This window comes from Vulpes vulpes, chromosome 13 (assembly GCF_048418805.1).
Source record: "Vulpes vulpes isolate BD-2025 chromosome 13, VulVul3, whole genome shotgun sequence".
In the NCBI taxonomy this organism is placed as follows: Eukaryota; Metazoa; Chordata; class Mammalia; order Carnivora; family Canidae; genus Vulpes; species Vulpes vulpes.
The window spans coordinates 117,882,517-117,901,555 of NC_132792.1; the positions used below are offsets into that span (position 1 = coordinate 117,882,517).

Consider the following 19,039-nt stretch of genomic DNA (forward strand, 5'->3'; position numbering starts at 1 on the left):
ACCGCTCCGGGGCTTCCAGAACCCCCGGGCACGTACGGAGCCTCAGCACTCGCGCATCCTTCCCACAGGTGACTTCGTGCGCACAAACAGCCGGGAGTCCTTGTCTGGGTTTTCAAGTCATTTTATTTATCCAACCGTACAAAAGACCCCCACCCCCACATCTCTGCCACCCCCACTTTCTTCCAAATAGTGGAGTGAGAGGAAGAGAAGGATTGACAGACTCCCTCTCCCAGGAGCCACTTACAAAAAGGCGGAGATGGCGGTGGGGAGGAAGACATCACAAAAATAGCAACAGATAGAAGGGCAACAGAACCAGGACACAACACAAAACTGGGTGCGGAGAGAAGCCCAGATCCCCCTCACTTCTTTCCCACAGCCTCAAAACTTGCTGGCTTGCTGGCTCCAGCTGGGCAGGCAGAAGAGTCTGCAGTATGCCTGTGTAAGTCTTCTCTTCACATGCTAGGGTCCAAGAGAAGGGGGCAGGGGACCGACCACTAGCAACTCTCTGGGCCACGTGGCTGCCTGCCTTCCACCCCACTGAGGAATGTGTGCATGAGAAGCAAGAGAGCCAGCTGCAGTTCAAGTTTCCTACCAGCCCCTGGCCCATCTCTGGCATGCAGAGCCTATAAAATAAAATACTAACACACGAAGCCCAGTTCAGGCCTCTGGCTTAGGGGAATAAGAGCTCCTAGATCACCTGGCCCAAGAAGATACACAGAAAGGTAGGGAAAGAGAAGCAAAATACATCCAGACTCTGGACTGCATTTCAGAACCACAGCAATGACCGTCCCGCTGCCTCCCTCACCCACAGGCTGGAGAAGGGATCCTTCTATCAGATGAGGTATAAGAGCTCTGTGCCTTTCCAGGCTTTCCTTCAATCGAGCCAGGGATGCAGAATACAGGTGCCAAAAGCTCTAGACCAGAGTGGACACTACTGTGCAACAACCAGGGGAGGCAGGAAGGTTGGTAAGCCAGAGTCCATGTTCCAGGACAGTCTGAACTTCAAATATTCTGGTTTGTCAGGCCGAGTATCCCAATTTTTGGCAAAAATGTGGTCATTAGGAGAAAAGCCCAAGAGGCTGAGAAAGGGCCACTGGCTTTGGTATGAGGGACACGCGTCGGACAGCATCTCTTGAAGCCCCAAATCACCAAGAAACTGCCCCAGCCAAGAGCTCTCCTGCTTCTTCAAGCTATTTGGTTCTCGAGGGGGGAGGAACTGGGTAGGTCTTGGGAGGAAGCCACAGGAGGGTGAGAAATAGGGAAACTCCCCATTTATTCCCTAAAGCTGTCTCCTACTAAAGCCCATGATGAGGCTACTTCAGGGATGGGACCCCTACTCCTCTGGCCAGAAACCTTTAACACTTCACTCCAAAAGCTAAGGCTGCAGCTGCGGGGCTAGATGGGAGTGTTAGGCACAGGTGCTAGGGCGTCCATCATCTGCACAGAGACCCCTGCCCTCCAGATCTCCCCACAGCCTCTCTTCTCTGGCAGCCTCATCCCTCGGCCTTTGAAGATTGGAGCCACTACAATGCTGGGCAGGGTTGATTTCCTGGATCTCTGTTGATCTCAACGTGTATGTGTAAGTTTCCAGAAAAGTGAGCAATCCAGGCTCTTCTGCCTGCCCACCTCGGTTCCTTCTCTGCCCCCAGGAGCCACCATGTTTCTGCCCAACAGGGACGGGAAGCCAGTGGAAACAAGGGCCAAGAGCCAGACTTGGAAACCATCGCCCTGGCCAGCGTCACCCATCATTAGCAGCCACCAGCTGCCCCACACCCTCCCGGATGTACACAGACTGGATTTCCTTGGTCTTGAGGCAGAGATCACAAGCCCAGACAGCAGAGGCCTCGGTGGTCAGCAGCCCGTACGCGCTCTCCGTCATGCCTGTGCATTCTCGGTGGAACCACTTCTGGCAGGAGGCCTCACACAGGATGGCATCCTGGTCATCATTCACCTCACTGCGACAGGCGCCACATGGGTATACCAGGCCTGGGGGAGGCTGAGGGCCTGAGCCCCCGCCCACCTTGCTGGGGGGTGCCAGGCTGTTGGTATCTGGAGTCCCTCCACCCCGCCCACTGCTGTTTGGGGGGAAACTGGGCTGATTCCCATTAACAGCAGCAGCTGGGGAGCCTGAGTGAGGCTCCTGGGGAAAAGCAGTGGGAGCAGGCGGATTCAAGGGCTTTCCCCCATCCTCACCACCAGGACCAGGAAAGCCAGGGTCCGGACCAGGGAAGGGACTTGTGTTGGGGGGCAGGCTGGGGAGCCCCTGACCAGGTCTCTGGAGAGAAGGGCCAAAAGGTGCTCCTGGCTGGGCAAAGCGCTGGGGGAGAGAATGGGGGCCCAGCTCCCCTCTGGGAGGTTGTCCCATGGTGGGTGAGATCATGGGGCCAAATCCCCCCACTGGGCCTGGCATCATCTGTCCACCGGGAGGGCTGAAGTTCTGACCCAGAGGCTGGTTGAAGGGTTGGCTAGGAAAGTTCATGTTGCCTGGGGGTGGGTACCCAGGGCCCTGGGGCGGCATGTTGAAAGCAGGGCCCATAGGGTTGGGAGGGAAAGGGGGTGGCTGTCGACGAAGAGGCTGGGGACCCCCTCCACCCCCAGTGCCGTAGCCTGGGGGTACCTGGCCTGCCATGCCCCCCTGTACACGGAAGCCTCCAAAGGGGACGGGACTACCAAGGAATGGAGGGGCTGCACCCCCAACTTTAGGGGCTCCGAAGTCATCCTCAAAAGGGTTGGATGCAACCAGGTGATCCACCATGGGAGTCGGGGGTGGTGCAAACTCCGTCAGATGTGAGTATGCAGGGCCCTAGTGGAGAACAGATGAGGGAAGGAGGGTCACGGAAGGAAACACACAGCTATAAACCAGGAAAGCAGAGGAGACACGTGTTCCGGACACTGGTAGCAGCCAGCTCAGATCTAAATCAAGACAGACCTTGGACTGTCACAGAGAAACAGAGGGTGGACAAAGCAGGCAGAACTGTGCTGGAACCCCAGCTGACAGCCAATACCCTCAAGACCCCTAAGCAGGTACTGCACTAAGCCCTCAGATTGCTCGCCTGTAAAAACGGACAATGCCCATCTCCCAAACCTGTTAAATCACGGTTCACACCAAGTGCTGGAGAAGTCTCTAGACAAAACTCGGGAAGTGCTAGGTGTCGTCATCAAGAGGAAACCAGGACAAGAAAAACTCTACCCTTGACGGATGGGGTCTGTGGTCCCACGGCCTCACCACGCCCCCCCCCACACACCCCTTCGTTAGAAAGTGGAGGGAAGCGGCCAGAAGCAGAGTAGCCTTCTCTGGTCCGTGCGCCGGAGACAAGACACAAATGTCCCGGAGCGGGAGCCAGCAGTGCCCCCAGCACCGGGCACCACTCACCTGAGTGTTGGACTTCCTCCGCTTCTTTTCTGGGCTCTTCATCTGCAAACCTGGAAGCGCAGCACAAGGGGAACACACACGTTTCCCTATGGACGCGCCCGGAGGAGCCCCTCTAACTTGGACACGCGCTTGCTCATCTACTTAACGAGCACGAACAAAGGTTCCCTACAGCCGCACCGCACGACCGCACGTCGGCCGCCTCTTCCCACCCCTCCGCTCCCCCAGGGGCTCCTGCAGTCCGAGTGTCTCCCAGACCCGGGGTCCTCCATCGGTGACACACGACCCCTACTCCTACAGCCCCAGCGTCCCTTCGAGCCCCTGCCCCCCATCCCCCCCGCCCACCCCCGGCCCCTCGCCAGCCCGGCCGGCCCAGGCCCTCGGCGCTCTCACCGGCCTTGCCCTGCTTCCTCCCGGTGCCGGGCGGCGCAGGGGGCGGTGCGGGGCCGCCACCTCCCTCCAGCTTGTCCGGTGGGGGCGGCGCCGAGGCGGCCATGGGGCGGAGGGACCGGAGTCAGCGGCGGCGGAGGACGGACGCGCCCTCGGGCGGCACCATGGCGGGAAGGGGAGTCGGGGCGCCCGCGAGGAGCGGCCAGGCCGGGCGGCGAGGCTAGGGACCAGCGGAGCGTCAGCCGCCCGCCCGCGGCCGCAGCAGCAACGGCAGCAGCAGCAGCGGCAGCACCAGCAACAGCAGCACCAGCAGCAGCCGGAACCGGAAGTCGGCGCCGCCGCTACCACCGCGGGCAAGGGGGCGGGGCCTGGGCCGGACCACCCGGCGGGGCGGGGACACGTCCTGGCGGTAAGGGCCCCCCCACCAACTCCCCGGAGGGCAGCAACAGGGACACGAGGCCGCGGGTACAAGAAATAGGGACTTTAATGAAGAGAATTTCCCTTTGGTATAAGTGAGCGCCATGGACGCATCGGAGGAAATGAAAAACCCAGGGCTGAGACATTAAGTGCGGGGGCAGGGCGGGCTGCCCAGGGGGCTGTCGCTTCAGGGGTGAGGCCTGGTGCGCCCTGGGGGGCCTCCCCCGTCCGCGGTGCCCCAGGTCTCTGCCTTTAGAGATAATGCTGAGGGGGGCTCCCCCTGCCTCAAAGGCTGGGAGGAGTAAAATACCAATCACTGGAAGGGGGCTTTGAAAAGTCACAGAGGTGATGTGTACACGTTGTCGATTATCATTTTGTGCTCAAGGTAAGCCATGGAAAACAGATAAGGAAATCTACAGCCCTAAAATATATGCATATAAAATAAAAATAAATGCAGTCCCAAATCTACGATGGTATTTGGGGATTGTCTACTGCTTTAGTCTCAATGCCCCTATTCCTGCCTCCACAAATTCACCTGGCAGTTACCAGTTCAGGAAGCCAGAGTCCAGTTGCCCGCCCCCCACACCCACCCCAGCAGGAGGAGGCAGGGGTAGAGGCTGCAGGACCAAGGACTATGCTTTGGCTGTAGAGCATAACATGCAGGCAATATGGGAGGGGTGAGGGGGGTGATGGGTCGACATACGAAATGTATATACAGACCCCTTGGGTGAGGGGCCCCTCTGGCCAGGAGGCACTGAGCAAGGGAGGGGTCCATCTCCCCTCTGGCCAGGAAGGAGGGACTCTGAGGCAATCTCTAAGGGTTGCCTATCCTCCGGAGAGGGGACAGCTGCCATTCCTGCCTCTGGTCTCCCAACTTAAAGCAGAGGGGTTGCTGAGCAAGGAGAGGACAGGGTTCCAGAAGCCAAGAAAGTGTCAGCACTCCCACCCTCCACTTCAGGGGCTCAAGAATTCTTTGCATAAAATGTCTTCAGACCTAGAAGATGGTCAAAGGCACAAAGTTTAACCACTGGGAGGGAGAGTTGTTGAGAGGGGTCTGGGATACCCTGAGCCCAGGAGTAGACCAAAGGTGTGATTCAGTCCCCTTCCCTGGGAAGGTGATTGCCCCATTAGGCCTTTCTCACTTCAAGGAGGCACACTGCCTAGGCCTCAAGTACCCACCTTCTTGGGGAAGGGGGTATCAGATTGGCACAGGAAGGGCCCAGGGAAGGGGGCCACTCTGTACATTAATACTTTGGTAAGGTTTGGGGAGAAACAAAATTCTACCCCAGGCTTCTGACAAAACCTCTTTCAGCTGGATGCTGAACCATGTCCACACTATCCCCAGCTCCAAAACAACAAGGCCAAGCACACAGAACACCCTCAAATGAGGTCCTGAGACTCAAGGAATAGAGTGGAAGCGGTGGAAGGACCCCTTCAGGGAGAAAGCACTGAGATGGATCACAGCTTCCGTTCCACAGGCTGTTGGAGACAGAGTTCACTGCCCGCAGAGATGATAGGCAAGTGATTGTCCACGTGGTAGCTGATGAGGTGGCTGACACTCTCAAAGCGGTGATCCTTTGTTCGAACCTGAGGAGTGGGAAGGGAGGGGGTCAATTCAGGCGAAGGGCATTGCCACCTCTCCAGGATGGTTTCCTCCTTTGTCAAAAGAGGGGCTCAGGCAAAATGAACACCCAGCTCAAATGCACTTCAGGGCTGGGCATTTGAGGACTGAAAGGAACAGAGCTCAGGTTCAGGAGTCTGAGAAGGGAAGAATGCCTGTATCTACCTGCCAAGCAGGAAAAGCGGTAAGCAGGGAGGAAAGACGCATAGCTGCATGGAGCGTGCTGCACCCTCCTTTCTGCCACGCCCTCCCCCCCCAACTTCTGATACACTCACCACACCCTCCGGGTCCACCAGCAGCAGGTGTTTGGGCTGCCCACTCTGCAAGCCAGTGAGCACGTACTGGCCGGGTGTGGTCGTGCTCTCCCGCACCAGGAAGTCCCCATTGAGCTGCAGCAGGGCCTCGGCCTCCCGCCGGCTCAGCTTCCCATGGAACCAGGGCTCCCCTCGGAGCTGCTCAGCCATGGCCACCGCCTGGGGAGGTGGAGGCACCCGAAGCGCATCTTCGAAGGGCTCTGGGGGTTCAGAGAGAGGCCTGAGAGGCAACTGGCACAACACACACCCAGACCCAAACTTTCAGGGAGGGGAGGCCGGGAAGGAAAGAGCAGGACAAAAGGGGAGGAACCCAGGGATTAGGAAGACAGAGATGCAGAGTGGAGAGAGAAGCACTCACTCATGTCAAAGAGGTCTCGGGGCACGCTGCCATTGATGGCAGGATTGGGGGGCCCAGCCCCACCCCCTGCTTGCCGGGCCCTGTCTAGGTTCTGGACATTGACGTAGGATGGATCATCAAAGAGCTCTTTACCTGATAAGGAAACAGAGGCATCACCGTGACCCCAGCCCTGCCTCCACACCCCTGACTCTGCCCTTCCCAGCTCCCTTCACACCTGGGCAGGGTGGTGGAGGTGGCATCTGTTTGCGAATTTCTGGGTCTCCCCCAACAGGCTGCCCCACAGGCTGCAGAAACAAAAATGAAATGAGACCAGAAACCCAAATTGGCCACTCCCATCCCAGGCCCAGCCCACCTCCATCCAAATAACTTACCAGCGTTGCTCCCAGGTGGCTGGGGGTCTGGACAACGTGTGGGGTGGGCCGAACAGCCCCCAGGGGGGCTGCTTCCCGAAGCCTCATATCCACCACTCCCCCAAGAGGGGGCTCCTTCCCCGGGAAGTCATTATAGTACTGGTGGTCAGGTGGCTCTTCCTCCTCCTCATCCCAAGCTGAGCCGTCAAAACCAGCCATCCTGAGAGGGACAGGAGGGAACAAGGGGGCACAGACAGTGGCCATGGACTGGGTACTTCCTGCAGGGTGGGCCTGAGTCTGGGCGTTTCCTACACACACGCATTCTATCCCCCTGGCAGCCCTGCAAGGTAGCTATACCCCCTTCTCCAGTGATACAGGTGAGATGAGGAGCAGAGGTGGAGACATTTGCTTATGGTTTCACAATTAAACGGTGGCAGACCTGAATGGTAACATCAGATTTGATTTAAAGTTCATGTTCTCAGTTATTATGCTATCTCCCAAGAGGAAGGGGAAGCACACAGTAGAAAGAAGGGATGCACTCCAGAATATTTTAACCTCCTCTAAATACTTAGTAGCTACTGATCTAAGGTGGGAAAGAAAGGTTGAGATCTCAGGAAAAAAGACACCCTCCCTCACCCAAATTCCTGATGGCTCTATGGGCAGGAAAGTGAAAAAATAAGGATGGAGAAATGGTCAAGAAAGAGAGACAGGCCAGCAGTGAAGTGGCTGAGGACAGAAGTACAGAGCAGCAGCACGGTGGCCTGGCATATGAGAGGAAGAGCGGGCCTGCAGAAGCAGGCAGGACCTGGCCAGACTTTCCTGACGGCCACAGGAAACATAAGAATAGCAGGAAGTGGGAAACAGGCACACAGGTTATTTCCCCCTGACCCTCTCTGAGCTCAAGCGTGGGCAGTGGAGCAGACCTGCTTTCTCAGTTCCAGCTAGTGCCTAGGAGCTGCCCACCCTGTGCACCCGCTCACCTGTCATGAGGGGTGACCAGCTTGGGCGGGTTCCTGAGGTATTGTTTGAAGCGTAACTCGAAGGCCTGGCCGATGGTGCTGATGACATCCTGAGCAAGCCCTTCGGGACATTCCAGGATGTGGCAGGCTGGGGGCACAGTAGAGGCAGTCAGTGAGTTCTGGTGGACTGCTGGGAGGAGGCGCGGTCAGGGGCCTCATCTTCCCAGCCGAAGCCCTACTTAGCTACCCAGGTCCTGCTCACCTGCCTCACGGACAGCCGGCCCCACCCAGCGCTCCCCACCACGCCTCACCTCTCTGATTCACCGGGTCTTTGGCAACATAGGCGACGTACTCAGCTGTGTCCTGGGGTGGGCAGGGTCAGAAGAAGCCACTTAGCTCCAGTTTCCAGCTCATCTCATTTCTGACCCCTACACATCCTGGTCCTTTCCAGACACCACTTGGACCCCAGCACACCCTCTTTCCAGACAGCATGGCCCCTACTCCTCCCCCACCTCCACCCTGTTCCCCAACTCACCGGGTCCCCACCGGACGCAAATGAGATAGACTGCATGTGGTGGTTGGCGATGATCTGAGGGTTAGGGCAGGGTACAGAGAAGGAAGGGAATAACACAGGTCAGGCAGCCTTGGGGCCTTCCTGGGCACCCCCAGCCCGGGCCCGGAGCCCTGGAGTGTCAGTCCCACCCTTTTGGCTTCTTAGCCCAGGTCCTCCTATGCTCCTCCTTCCTTCCTGTCTTAGCTCCTGGCCCTGTGGCCAGGTCCCCGCTCCGCTCTCCCAGCAGTGTTTCTGGCCCTCTTGCCCAACCCCACCAACCTGTTTGCAGTCTGCGGCCATAAGGTTGAGGCTGCTGGTGGAGACGGTGAGAGTGATTGGCATTCCCGCAAATTTCAGATTACTCCTCCCCAGGATGGCACTGAGTGGGCGGCTACAGGGCTAGGGAAGGGCCCAGAGTCTCAGAAGTTGGGGGCTCCCCACACCACGAATCCCCCTTCCTCTGCCTTTTGGCCTTCCCCCCACAGATCCCAGACTTATCTTCCCCCTGCTCCTCCACATTTCCCAGCAGTGCCCCCAGCCCCATCGGCCCCAGGTACCTTTCTCCTTCTTGTCGCCCCCTTGGCACCGGGCACAGCCTCACACACCAGACTGATGGCCTCCCTGGAGAGAAAGGGGTCCTCAGACCTACAGCCTGCCTCCCACTCAGCTGGGGCTGCCACAGGGCAGGGGGAGGGGAAGACCAGGCCAGACTTCAGGGGCACTCCAGGCTCTTTGTCATGGTGGATTGAATTAAAGGCCTTTAATATTTGATGACACGGAGAGGCCACTTCCTGGCTGATTGGGTTAGGGCCTCTGTGAGTCTGGCCCCACCTACTTCCAGCGACCAAATGTCCCATTCCATCCCAAAGGCAGCAGCAATCTTCCATCCACCCCATTTTATACTCAGGCTCCAGCTGCCAGCTGCCTCTGCCACCTCTCCCACCATGCACAGAACTGGATAAGTAAGGAGGTCCCAGACCAGAGAGGTGCTGCTTTTCATTCAGACTTAGACTCATTCCCGTAACTTTCTCTTAATCCTTTTTGCCTGAAGGTAAGCCATCACTAGCAAGTGGCCAAGACCCACTCCCTCCTCTACTCACTGATCCAGGAGCCCACTCCCCTATATACCCCCTCTCCCCTCATTAATTCAGGAATCCCCAGTCTGTCCCCTCCCCACTAACCTGGTGACTTGGGTGCGGGTGTTGAAGTCCAAGGCACGCATCGACTGCAGGACCTCCACACAGCCCATGTACTGAAAGGAGGAAAGGAGGGTAACAAGTCAACACCCCCTCCACAAAGAGTCCCAGGCCTTTCCCCTGAGTGCTTCCTACACTTGATCTTAGCCAAAAGGCTGACTCTGAAAAGTGAAGACCAAGTTTTGCCCACAGCCTGCGGCTACACCCACAATGTGCCAGACCACAGGAAATGAGGGGCAGAGGATCGGGCAAGCCAGGAGGGCCTGGACATCTGGGAAGAGGATCTCGAGGGCAGTGATGGGCACTGGGGTGGGGGGTGGGGAAGGTGACATCCCCAGAGGGAGGAGGCTGCAGGATACAATCAGGACCGCTCATTCCCACACTTACTAAGGGTGGCAACGTGCTGGGCTTTGTGCTAAGCATGGCAGGGTGGGGGAGTCACCAGAAGGAAGGGGCCCAGGCAGAGCTGGATGGGAGGGGCCGCAGAATAAGAAAGGGGACGAGAGATGTGAGAAGCGATCCTGAAACCAAGGGAGGTGCTGGCAAGAGCAGAAAACGAGAGGCTCCCGCAAAGCTGGAGTGAGCAGAGGAAGGAGTCTGGGAGGGAGCAGGGAGGACAGAATGGGAGACGTTCACTCACCCGAACCAAGTAGGAAACCCCAGGTCCCATGACTTTGTCGTTGGGATGTAGCCAGCCCCGCGTGGGCTTATTGACGAAGCTCCCGTGGCGGGTCCACTCCTCGCCCCCCAGCTGGCCCCCTTCCACCCGCGTCCTGCGCCCGCCTCCTCCACTCAGCTTGTTCATGTCCTGGAGGAGGGGCAGGGGGGCTGAGTCTAGCACGGCAGCCCCTCCGGTCCCCTCCCCATCCTCAGAGGCCCTTCCTGGCTCCCCCTTTGGCCCCAGGCGCTCCCCAGCTGGGTTAGCCAGCTTCAGGTTGCTCATCCGGGGGAAGAAGGAGCACAGGGTGGTGGGACTCTCATCCCCAGGCAGAGGTGGCAGGATGGGCCCCAGGGAGGAGGCCGATGGGGAAGGCAGTTCCTCCGGTGGGGTGGACCCTGAAGCCCCTTCCTCCAGCGATGACAGAGACTCATTCCGAAGTGGATTGTACTTGGGCTTGGGGGGCAGGAGATCCATGGCTGCAGTGAGAGGGAGGCTGCTGCCCAGCCTGGCCCCCCTGCCAGTCAGGGCAAGGGGGCCAGGCAAGGGGCATCCCCAGGCCTTTAGTCTGCCCGGATTCTATGGCCCAGGGATCTCAAGGATCCTGGGGAGGGAGAGGGACAAGTGGCACCAGCGGCCCCAGGCTCAGACCCAGATAGTTTCAGGCCCCATCCCCCGCCCAGCGTGGAGCCTCTTCCCTGGCGGAGAAGAGAACAGGCTGGACCAGAAGCAGCCTGGCTCCTCCCCAGGGGCGGGGAGGGAAGGCCAGAGACCAATCCCAAGGACAGTGCTGACTCACAGGCTCCAAGGGGCTAAGCCCCCACCACAGCCCCAGCCTAGAACTCTGGCAGGGATAAAGCTCTCCGTGCCCACCCCCCCTCCCCCGCCCCCAGACAAACCACCAGTAATCTGGGGAGGAGTAAAGTGAAGTGGGAAGGAAGGATGTGGGAAAGAGAAGGAAAGGAGGGAAATAAGAGGAGGTGTAGATCCATCCACACAGGACAAGGGCAGGCCACAGGGAGCAGGAAGCTGCGGGAGGGTAGGGGGACTGGGACAGGAAACAGAGGGAGCTGGGAGTGGAAAGGAGGGGACCCCTGAGCTCAGCACTTCCGTTCCTGTCCTGCTGGAATGCCCCCCCTCCTCCAGCCCTATCACACCGTGGGGTGGTGGCTCTGGGGAGCCTGGGCCATTAGCGCCCTCTGCTACCACAGCTGGGAACAGGTGGTGAAGGGAAAAGGAAAGGATCCAAGTGGTCCCAGTGGACGCAGGGAAGGCCCAAGAGGAAGCACGAAGCTGGAGACATAACGGGAACAAAGTCCAACCTGGGTGGTGCACCAGGGAACCTTCAGGCAGGAACTGGAGCCTGGGATGGGGCTGATGGAGTCCTGCCCTCCATGGCTGGCACCTACCATGCCAGGGGCAGCGGCCCACAACCAAGCACTCTTCTGTACCCCGTCCCACAGGTCTAGTTAGCAAAGCAGGCTGTCACGGGCAATTCGGTGACAGGGTACTGACACAAGGGTCGGCTTCCTGGTCCTGCCAGGCATGTTCATATTCCTTCTCTTAAGTGGAGAAGGTTAGGTGTGCCCAGGGAGCACAGTGCACCCAACACCAGGGGCAGAGTCTGACTAGAGGAGGTGGGAGAGTACAACAGTTCTCCAAGAGAAATGGGGAGAGGAAAGGACAGGCCATGAAAGCACAGAGGGAGAGGAAGACAAATCTGAGCCGGGGTGCCAGGGACCGGCTGGGGCCCATCCCTTCTGCACAGCTTCCAGCTCCGCTTGAGGGGACCTTGATGGAAGAGGCAAAGTCACCAAAAAAGCACTAGAGATAAATACAACCTCTATGCTCACCTTGGAATTACCTATTCTTAAACTGCAGAAGATACAAAGATGCAAACTAGTAGCTAATAATACTAACACTCAAATCGTGTTAGATACTGTGCTCAACTCTCTCCCCAGGCCTTCAGCTCTCTGGCCTAGAGGGATGGAGGAAAGGCTTCTACCCTGGCCTCTGCAGCCCCAGCACACAGGCCAGGACTCCTCCCCTGCAGGCGTCTGCACGATCCAGAAGCAGGACCCGCCCACAGGTGTGGGCCTTAGGAAGGAAAGAAGGAGGAAGTCGGGCTCTTTAAATTTGCATAGGAAAGGAGATGGCCTACAGGGAGTCAGTGTGGCTGGCTGTGTGGGGAGGAGCTGCTCTAGGCTTCTCAGCCCAGCGGGGAGGAGGAGGCAAGTAGCAGGAAATGGCGAAAGCCTCAGGAATGTTTCCAGAAGGGAAGGCTGGGCAAGCGGGACCAGGAGGAATGCCCAGACAAGAGCTCTGCTTGGCGGGGGGGGGGGGGGGGGGGGGGGGGGGAGGGAGCCCAAGAAGCGGCGGGGGCTGGGGAGTCCCTTCCAAAAAACTAAACAAACAAAAACACTCAAACAGCAAAAAGGCCACTGTCCCCTCCACCCAGGCCAGGCCACCGTTTCCAGGCAGCAGGACACTCTAGCTCCTGGTGCACCCGCAGGTCGCACGCCAACCTCACGGCCCTACCAGCTCCCGAGGTGCGGGTGCTAGCCCTACAGCTGTCTCTGGGGCGGAGTCTGTCCTGGGCTGGGAACCCAGGAGCAAGTCTCTCGGCCCCTTTGGCGCCAAACCCCAAGTCCAGGCCCCTCTCCGCGGGGCAGGGGGAGGGGCAAGGGAGGCAGAGGGCGGCCCCTGACCTCGCCCGGCTCGCCCCACCTGCCGGAGCAGAAGCACTGGCTCCGCAGAGCTGAGCCCCAAGTCCAAGAAGAGGAGCTGTGTCAGCAAGGGGCTTCGGGACTACCACAGCGCTCCGAGGGGCGGAGCCCGTCCCACTCTGGACGCTGCCCAGGGGGAATGGGCCCCACATCACGGGTACCGGGGACTGTAAGAGGCGAGGCTACAGCACTGCCCGACGCGATCAGGCGGGGGGCGGGGCCTCTCGGAAGGCGTGGCCTCTGGGGCGGGGCTGCCGGCGCTCTGCCGGGCCTCGGAGGGGCGGGGCTCTGGCCTCCTGGGGGACCCGTCGCCAGAAGGCGAAGAATCGGGAACTCAGAGAACTACCGTCAGGTTTCTCACAGTCGGACTTGGAAGCATGTTCGGGGGGTGGGGCTTCCAGGAAAGCTGGGCAGCAGGGTGGGGTCGTGGACAATACACAGAAAACAAGTCGGGGTTCGGGGAGCCCCCTGAAGATGGGGGTGGGACTTCCGGGGAGGGGGGTCTCAGGGGGCGGGACTTGCACATGAAGACCGGAAGTAGGGTCCCGGGAGAGGGGTTCCGGGGTGGAGGAATGGGTCACCTTAGGAGAGGGAGAAGACCTAACTCACCAGGGCCTCATGGAGTCTCCGCACCGCACCGCGGCTCGATTTGGTTCCGGATCACGCCACTGCCTCCTTAGGTCGCCGTTCCAACTTTCTCCCCGGCCTGGCCTCCCTGAAGAAACTTTATTGCACTCACTTCCGGCCTCACTAACCCCTGACCCTCTACCTCAGCGTCCCTCCTTCAGCCGTCCCACTTTGCCGAATCAGCCAATGGCAATGCGAGAACGCGCACGGGAGCAGGAATAGCCAATTAGGGGCATATTTTTTTCCCTACGCTCATTCTTGACTAACGTAAGCAGCGCGGTCCAATAAGGACTCGAACAGAAGCAAATCTAAACCAATCGGCGGCTTGAAGGTGGAGTAGTCCCGCCTTAAACCATGGGGGCCAATAGGAAGCGCGGGCGGCGTGTTTGAAAGCTAGGCCAAAGTGGGTGGGAGCGCGTGTTGCTGGGAGTTGTTTGGTGGTTGCCGGAGTGGGCCTGACGGTCTTCAGGCTGAGTGATCATGTCGCACAAACAGATTTACTATTCGGACAAATACGACGACGAGGAGTTCGAGTACCGGTTAGTGCCGCCGCGGGGGCCATAACGAGGTCGTGAACTTTGACAAGTGAGGGCAAGAGGAGTTAGTCACCGGGGCTGAAGCAACAAGACCGGCGCATGCGCGGGGGACTCCCGGGGCGCGGGCGCGGAGCGTCGCAGGGCGCATGCGCGAGGGCCTGGCGGCGCGAGGGCGCGGACAGCTGCGGACCGCAGTGTGTCCCGCGCGGGGGAGCGGGCGGAGGGGGCGTGCCTAGAGCTCGAGGCTTCCGCACCCCGCACCATGCGGGGTTCTGGATCGTTCTGGGAGCTCCCCGGGCACGTGGAGGTTGCCCGCTGGGGCGTGCTGGAAAGAAGTGGCCGCAGCGGTGCTGAACGATCCGGGAAAGGGGGCGCGGGCGTGCGGCTCGTGGGAAGGTCTGACCCGGCGACGCAGCGCCGCAGGCTCGGGAGTTGCGCCCGGGCGCGGTGTGACGGAGGCAGCGCCGCGCCTCCAGGAGAAGTACCAGGGAAGAGCGAGGATGTTGCCCGCGTGCCGTTTTGGCTTCTTCCTGGAAGAACGTGGGATGGAGACTTGGCAGGCTTGCGTTTCCTTCCCGGCCAAGTGCGGGGCTCCGGGGACTCGGCGTGTGCTGACCCTTGGGGGACCCAGGCCACTTAGGTTTCTTTCCGCCGCTGACTGTGCGCTGCCACCTCTGCAGAGCTAGTTTCAGCTCCCCGAAGTTGTAAGTCCGGGCGCTGGCGTTGGGGGGCGTCGGTCGGGTCCGATTAGGGATCGAAGACGCTGTTTGTGAAAGAATTTGCTACTAGTACACACCTACTGTGTTTTCACTGAGCATGATGGGGTCTATCTGGAGTAGCCCAACTCAGGTGAGAGTAAGGATTTTTTTTGCCATGAAAGGAGATTTATCCTTGGTTAGGAAAACCTGGGGTTTCCCAAGAGGAGTCTCATGGCAACTCTCTTCAGAGTTGGGAAAATGAAATGGAGGGTAGATTTCAGAAGAGAAGATATTCACATTTCATCCTTGTGATGGCTCTTCCTCACAGCGCTCCACAAGAGGCCTTTCTTCTCCACAAAACCAGCCGTTTTCAAAACTACCTTTAATAATTAACGCTGTGAGTGTCGTGGGGCTGCCCTTAGATCATTCTAATCAGCTAGCTGACTGAGCTCGAGGAAGGCAGGGGCGCGGTGTCCACAGCGCCTGTTCACTTGAGTTACTCACTAACGTGTGCTTTTTTTTTTTTTTTTTTTTTAAATTTTATTTATTTATTTATTTATTTATGATAGTCACAGAGAGAGAGAGAGAGGCAGAGTCACAAGCAGAGGGAGAAGCAGGCTCCATGCACCGGGAGCCCGATGTGGGATTCGATCCCGGGTCTCCAGAATCGCGCCCTGGGCCAAAGGCAGGCGCCAAACCGCTGCGCCACCCAGGGATCCCTAACGTGTGCTTTTTAACATACTTGGGGGGACGATTTGCATAATCTGGCCTTTATTTCTAGCTGCCTCTGCCCCATGATAAGAGTACATAAACTCTCCCATTGGGAACCAATTTTTTCTTTCCTTTGCTCTCTTGGCTTTGTACACAAGCATTTGTCTAACACAACTGCACCCAGTACTGATGTGATCCCTCCGTGTTTCTGTTACAGGCATGTCATGTTGCCCAAGGACATAGCCAAGCTGGTCCCTAAAACCCATCTGATGTCAGAATCTGAATGGAGGAATCTTGGTGTTCAGCAGAGTCAGGGATGGGTCCATTATATGATCCATGAACCAGGTCGGTGCAATGGCTGAAAACAACCATTTAGGGTTCCTTGGCTGAGGAAAAGAGGAATGATAAGATGGTATAACCCAAAGAAATGGAGGTGAGGGTGGTCTATTGGTTCCTCACCAGCCACCTAGAAAAATCAGAGTGATGGGATCCCTAGGTGGCACAGCGGTTTAGCGCCTGCCTTTGGCCCAGGGCGCGATCCTGGAGACCCAGGATCGAATCCCACATCGGGCTCCCGGTGCATGGAGCCTGCTTCTGCCTCTCTCTCTCTCTGTGTGTGTGTGTGTGACTATCATAAATAAATAAATAAAAATTTTTAAAAATCAGAGTGACCTAAAAAAGAGTCAAGTACCGGGAAGTTCAGAAGACAACCTGTCCCTGAAAAAGCTCTTTCAATCTCTAATTCAGTCTGAGCATCACACACACACACCCGTCCCCCTTTTTAAGGCCACAAACACCCTGGTAGAGGTTATGGATCCTGCATCATTCTCCATGAGAAAGCAAATTCTCAGATGTGTCCCAAATAAGCCAAGGGAAGTATATTTCTTGATAAGACACCAGACCCACAAGCAGCCAGGCAAATCTAACAAAGGAGGTGGGCAGGGGATGGGGGGGCTATACAAACACAGCAAAGGAACTGATGCTAATAGTTCTCTGCTTAGCAGACAGGCCCAGCTTTAGGGTCTGCTTCTGAGGCCATTTGCTTACATCTTAATATAGTTCTAAAGGTCTGAGGGGTAATATCTGGGAAATGGGAAGGGGACGCACTACACACTGCAGAGACCAGGGTGAGCGTGTCTCTTCAATGTCACTCTTTCAGAACCTCACATCTTGTTGTTCCGACGGCCACTGCCCAAGAAGCCGAAGAAATGAAGCTGGCAGCCACTTTCCAGCCTCAAGCTTTACACAGCTGTCGTCGCTTGCTAACATCTTCCTGATAACATCATTATGTTGCCTTCTTGTTTTCTCACTTTGATATTTAAAGGATGTTCAGTACACTGTTTGTGCTGCTGTTTTGCTTGACCAGAGCCAACAGCACCATGGCCCGGCCAGATGAGCGCTCTTTGGGCTGCAGCCTCAGCTGAGCTGTGTACCCAGCAGAGCACACTTGGTACATAGAGGAAGCATCTGACGATAGGCCATGGCTGCCACAGGGATTGTGTAAACTTGCAGTTTTTTTTTTTTCCTGCCGGGTGTTGTATGTTTGGTGGTTTATGTTTCAATATATTGGAGACTTTTCGTTTTATTCAAAGAATCTGTTCCATGTTTAAAAGCCTTGATTAAAGAGGAAGTTTTTTATAATCTAATTCTTTAATTGTAAAGTGTTTCCCCCCCCCCCCCCCCCCCCAAGGTAAGCATTACATTCAGTATCCTGTTTCTGATTATATTCCTTTGGGTTAGAAGTTCAGCTCTTTGTTGATAATGAGGTTTATTTCAACATTCAGGTAACTGGCTTTTAATTTATTTTAATCAGGCTTTTTTTTTTTTTTTTTTAAGATTTATTTATTTATTCACGGGAGACACAGGCAGAAGGAGAAGCAGGCTCCTCTCAGGGAGCCTGATGCAGGACTCAGTCCCAGATCCCAGGATCATGACCTGAGCCAAAGGCAGGTGCCCAGCCACTGAGCCACCCAGGCATCCCTTAATCAGACTTTCTTTCAAACATCTGAAATATATGTTGCCTTGTTAGCCTGAGATAGAGGTTATATAGAGACATCACCTCATCAAAACAAAGTGTTTCCTAAAGTCAGGGATGCTGCCCCTAACAGTCTTGATATTTGAAGGGCACACGAGGGTGAAGGGAGGAGGCTACTCCTGTGCTCTACTTCTTGCCCAGCCTAAGTCTGGGGCCTACCTGAGGCCTGTTACCTGTGAGGGGTAGGGGAGGAGGGCAGTGGGCAGAAGCCTGTGCTGTTTTTAGTGGCTAGTACTGGCACCTAAGTCATTCCTTAGAGATACTTAACTGGTAGGGGGTGTGGCCTGGATGTGGGAATTTCAAGAATTTTTATGCAGGTAGCCAGAGATTAACCTTTGAGAAAACAGGTGTAAGCTATATTTTAAGAAAACATTTCTCCAGGGGGCGCCTGGCTGGCTCCATTGGTGGAGCAGGCAGCTCGGTTCCCTGGGTTATGAGTTCAAGCCCTATGTTGGGTGGAGAGAACAGTAGTACTAAATAAAGGAATCTTCCTATCTTCCATCCACTTATTCCTACGGCAGTAGTTTAGTTGCAGTCCCTGAATCGGAAGGCTTGACGTCACCAGAACCTTGTTAGAAATGCAAATTACTGGACTCCACCCTAGACCTACTGAATCAGAAACAGGGTTGGACCTAGTGATGTTTCAACAAGCTCTCCAGATGATCCTGGCGACCCCTCAAGCTTGAGAACCCACTGGTAAAGAATTGGACCAGAGCTTTTTTGTGGGAGGGGTAGTCAGATTTTACCAATACTACTAGTAAAGATGATGTGACTTACATCATTAGGCAAATGGAACTTTTGTTTTGCCTTTTTTTTTTTTTTTTTTTGAGGGGCATCTGGCTGGGTCAGTCCAAAGAGCATGCAACTCTTGGCAGTTGTTGAAAAAAACCACACACACAGGGTTTATTACTTAAGAAAGAATGGTCTAGAAGCCTGGCTCTTTCACATTAGTGTTTTGTAGTTGCTATGTGGCATCCCTTAACCTTTCTTAGCCTGCTGCCCATCTGTAAAATGGGCATCATCTATTTTGGGCTTAAGAGTAAAATGAGGGTGGATGTGGTTCAACTGCTCTCCAAGTGATGGATTTTAGATGTTTACTACAGGAAACATACTCTAGGGACCCGGAGCAGCATCAGCATGGCACGAGAGCTTGTTAAATGCAGATCTCAGGCTCCCACCCCAACTGAATAGGGGAAATTTAATCAGCATATTAGGAAGGTCCCAGATAGGAACACCTGGCCTGCTCTGTCCGTGGAGCATGCAACTCTGGGTAGTGAATTCAAGCTGCACCTTGGGCACAGGGAGGACTTATATTTTTTATAAAAAGATCCCGGACAAAACATTAAAATTTAAGCAGTTTTAGACCAAAAGCAACTGAAATGAGAATAATCCAGGATGATGTGAGACTCCAAAGTGGACACAAGGCACTGCCTAGTCACTGCCCTCACTTTACCTGTAAGACCAATAATCGGGCAAAGGTGGTGTTCAGACCACTTTGTGGAGCAAGGCAGGGGTCAGGT

At 56.4% G+C, this 19,039-nt stretch overlaps 3 protein-coding genes across 6 annotated transcripts; 1 reads left to right on the plus strand and 2 right to left on the minus strand.

Moving 5' to 3' along the window:
* Window positions 1-105: 105 nt before the first annotated feature.
* Window positions 106-4,194, minus strand: PYGO2 (pygopus family PHD finger 2). Its single transcript, XM_025997183.2, has 3 exons — window positions 3,764-4,194; window positions 3,374-3,423; window positions 106-2,803 (listed from the first exon to the last, which is right to left on the minus strand). The coding sequence occupies exons 1-3, from the start codon at window positions 3,864-3,866 to the stop codon at window positions 1,739-1,741; spliced, it is 1,218 nt and encodes a 405-aa protein (XP_025852968.1). The 5' UTR covers window positions 3,867-4,194; the 3' UTR covers window positions 106-1,738.
* Window positions 4,195-4,226: 32 nt separating this feature from the next.
* Window positions 4,227-13,730, minus strand: SHC1 (SHC adaptor protein 1). Of its 4 annotated transcripts, none has more exons than XM_025997182.2 (13): window positions 13,522-13,730; window positions 10,169-10,336; window positions 9,514-9,584; window positions 8,890-8,953; window positions 8,612-8,731; window positions 8,315-8,368; window positions 8,091-8,142; window positions 7,801-7,927; window positions 6,842-7,040; window positions 6,685-6,754; window positions 6,471-6,602; window positions 6,074-6,312; window positions 4,227-5,764 (listed from the first exon to the last, which is right to left on the minus strand). In XM_025997182.2, the coding sequence occupies exons 2-13, from the start codon at window positions 10,331-10,333 to the stop codon at window positions 5,636-5,638; spliced, it is 1,422 nt and encodes a 473-aa protein (XP_025852967.1). In that variant the 5' UTR covers window positions 10,334-10,336; window positions 13,522-13,730; the 3' UTR covers window positions 4,227-5,635. The 4 variants fall into 4 exon arrangements, with proteins under 4 accessions (XP_025852967.1, XP_072588592.1, XP_025852966.1 ...); XM_072732491.1 differs by having other exon boundaries at window positions 7,801-7,900; window positions 13,522-13,702; XM_025997181.2 differs by lacking the exon at window positions 13,522-13,730 and having other exon boundaries at window positions 7,801-7,900; window positions 10,169-13,059.
* Window positions 13,731-13,942: 212 nt separating this feature from the next.
* On the plus strand, window positions 13,943-17,125 carry CKS1B (CDC28 protein kinase regulatory subunit 1B). Its single transcript, XM_025997184.2, has 3 exons — window positions 13,943-14,078; window positions 15,702-15,829; window positions 16,644-17,125. Exons 1-3 carry the CDS (start codon window positions 14,020-14,022, stop codon window positions 16,694-16,696), a joined length of 240 nt encoding a protein of 79 aa, XP_025852969.1. The 5' UTR covers window positions 13,943-14,019; the 3' UTR covers window positions 16,697-17,125.
* The last annotated feature ends 1,914 nt before the right edge of the window (window positions 17,126-19,039 follow it).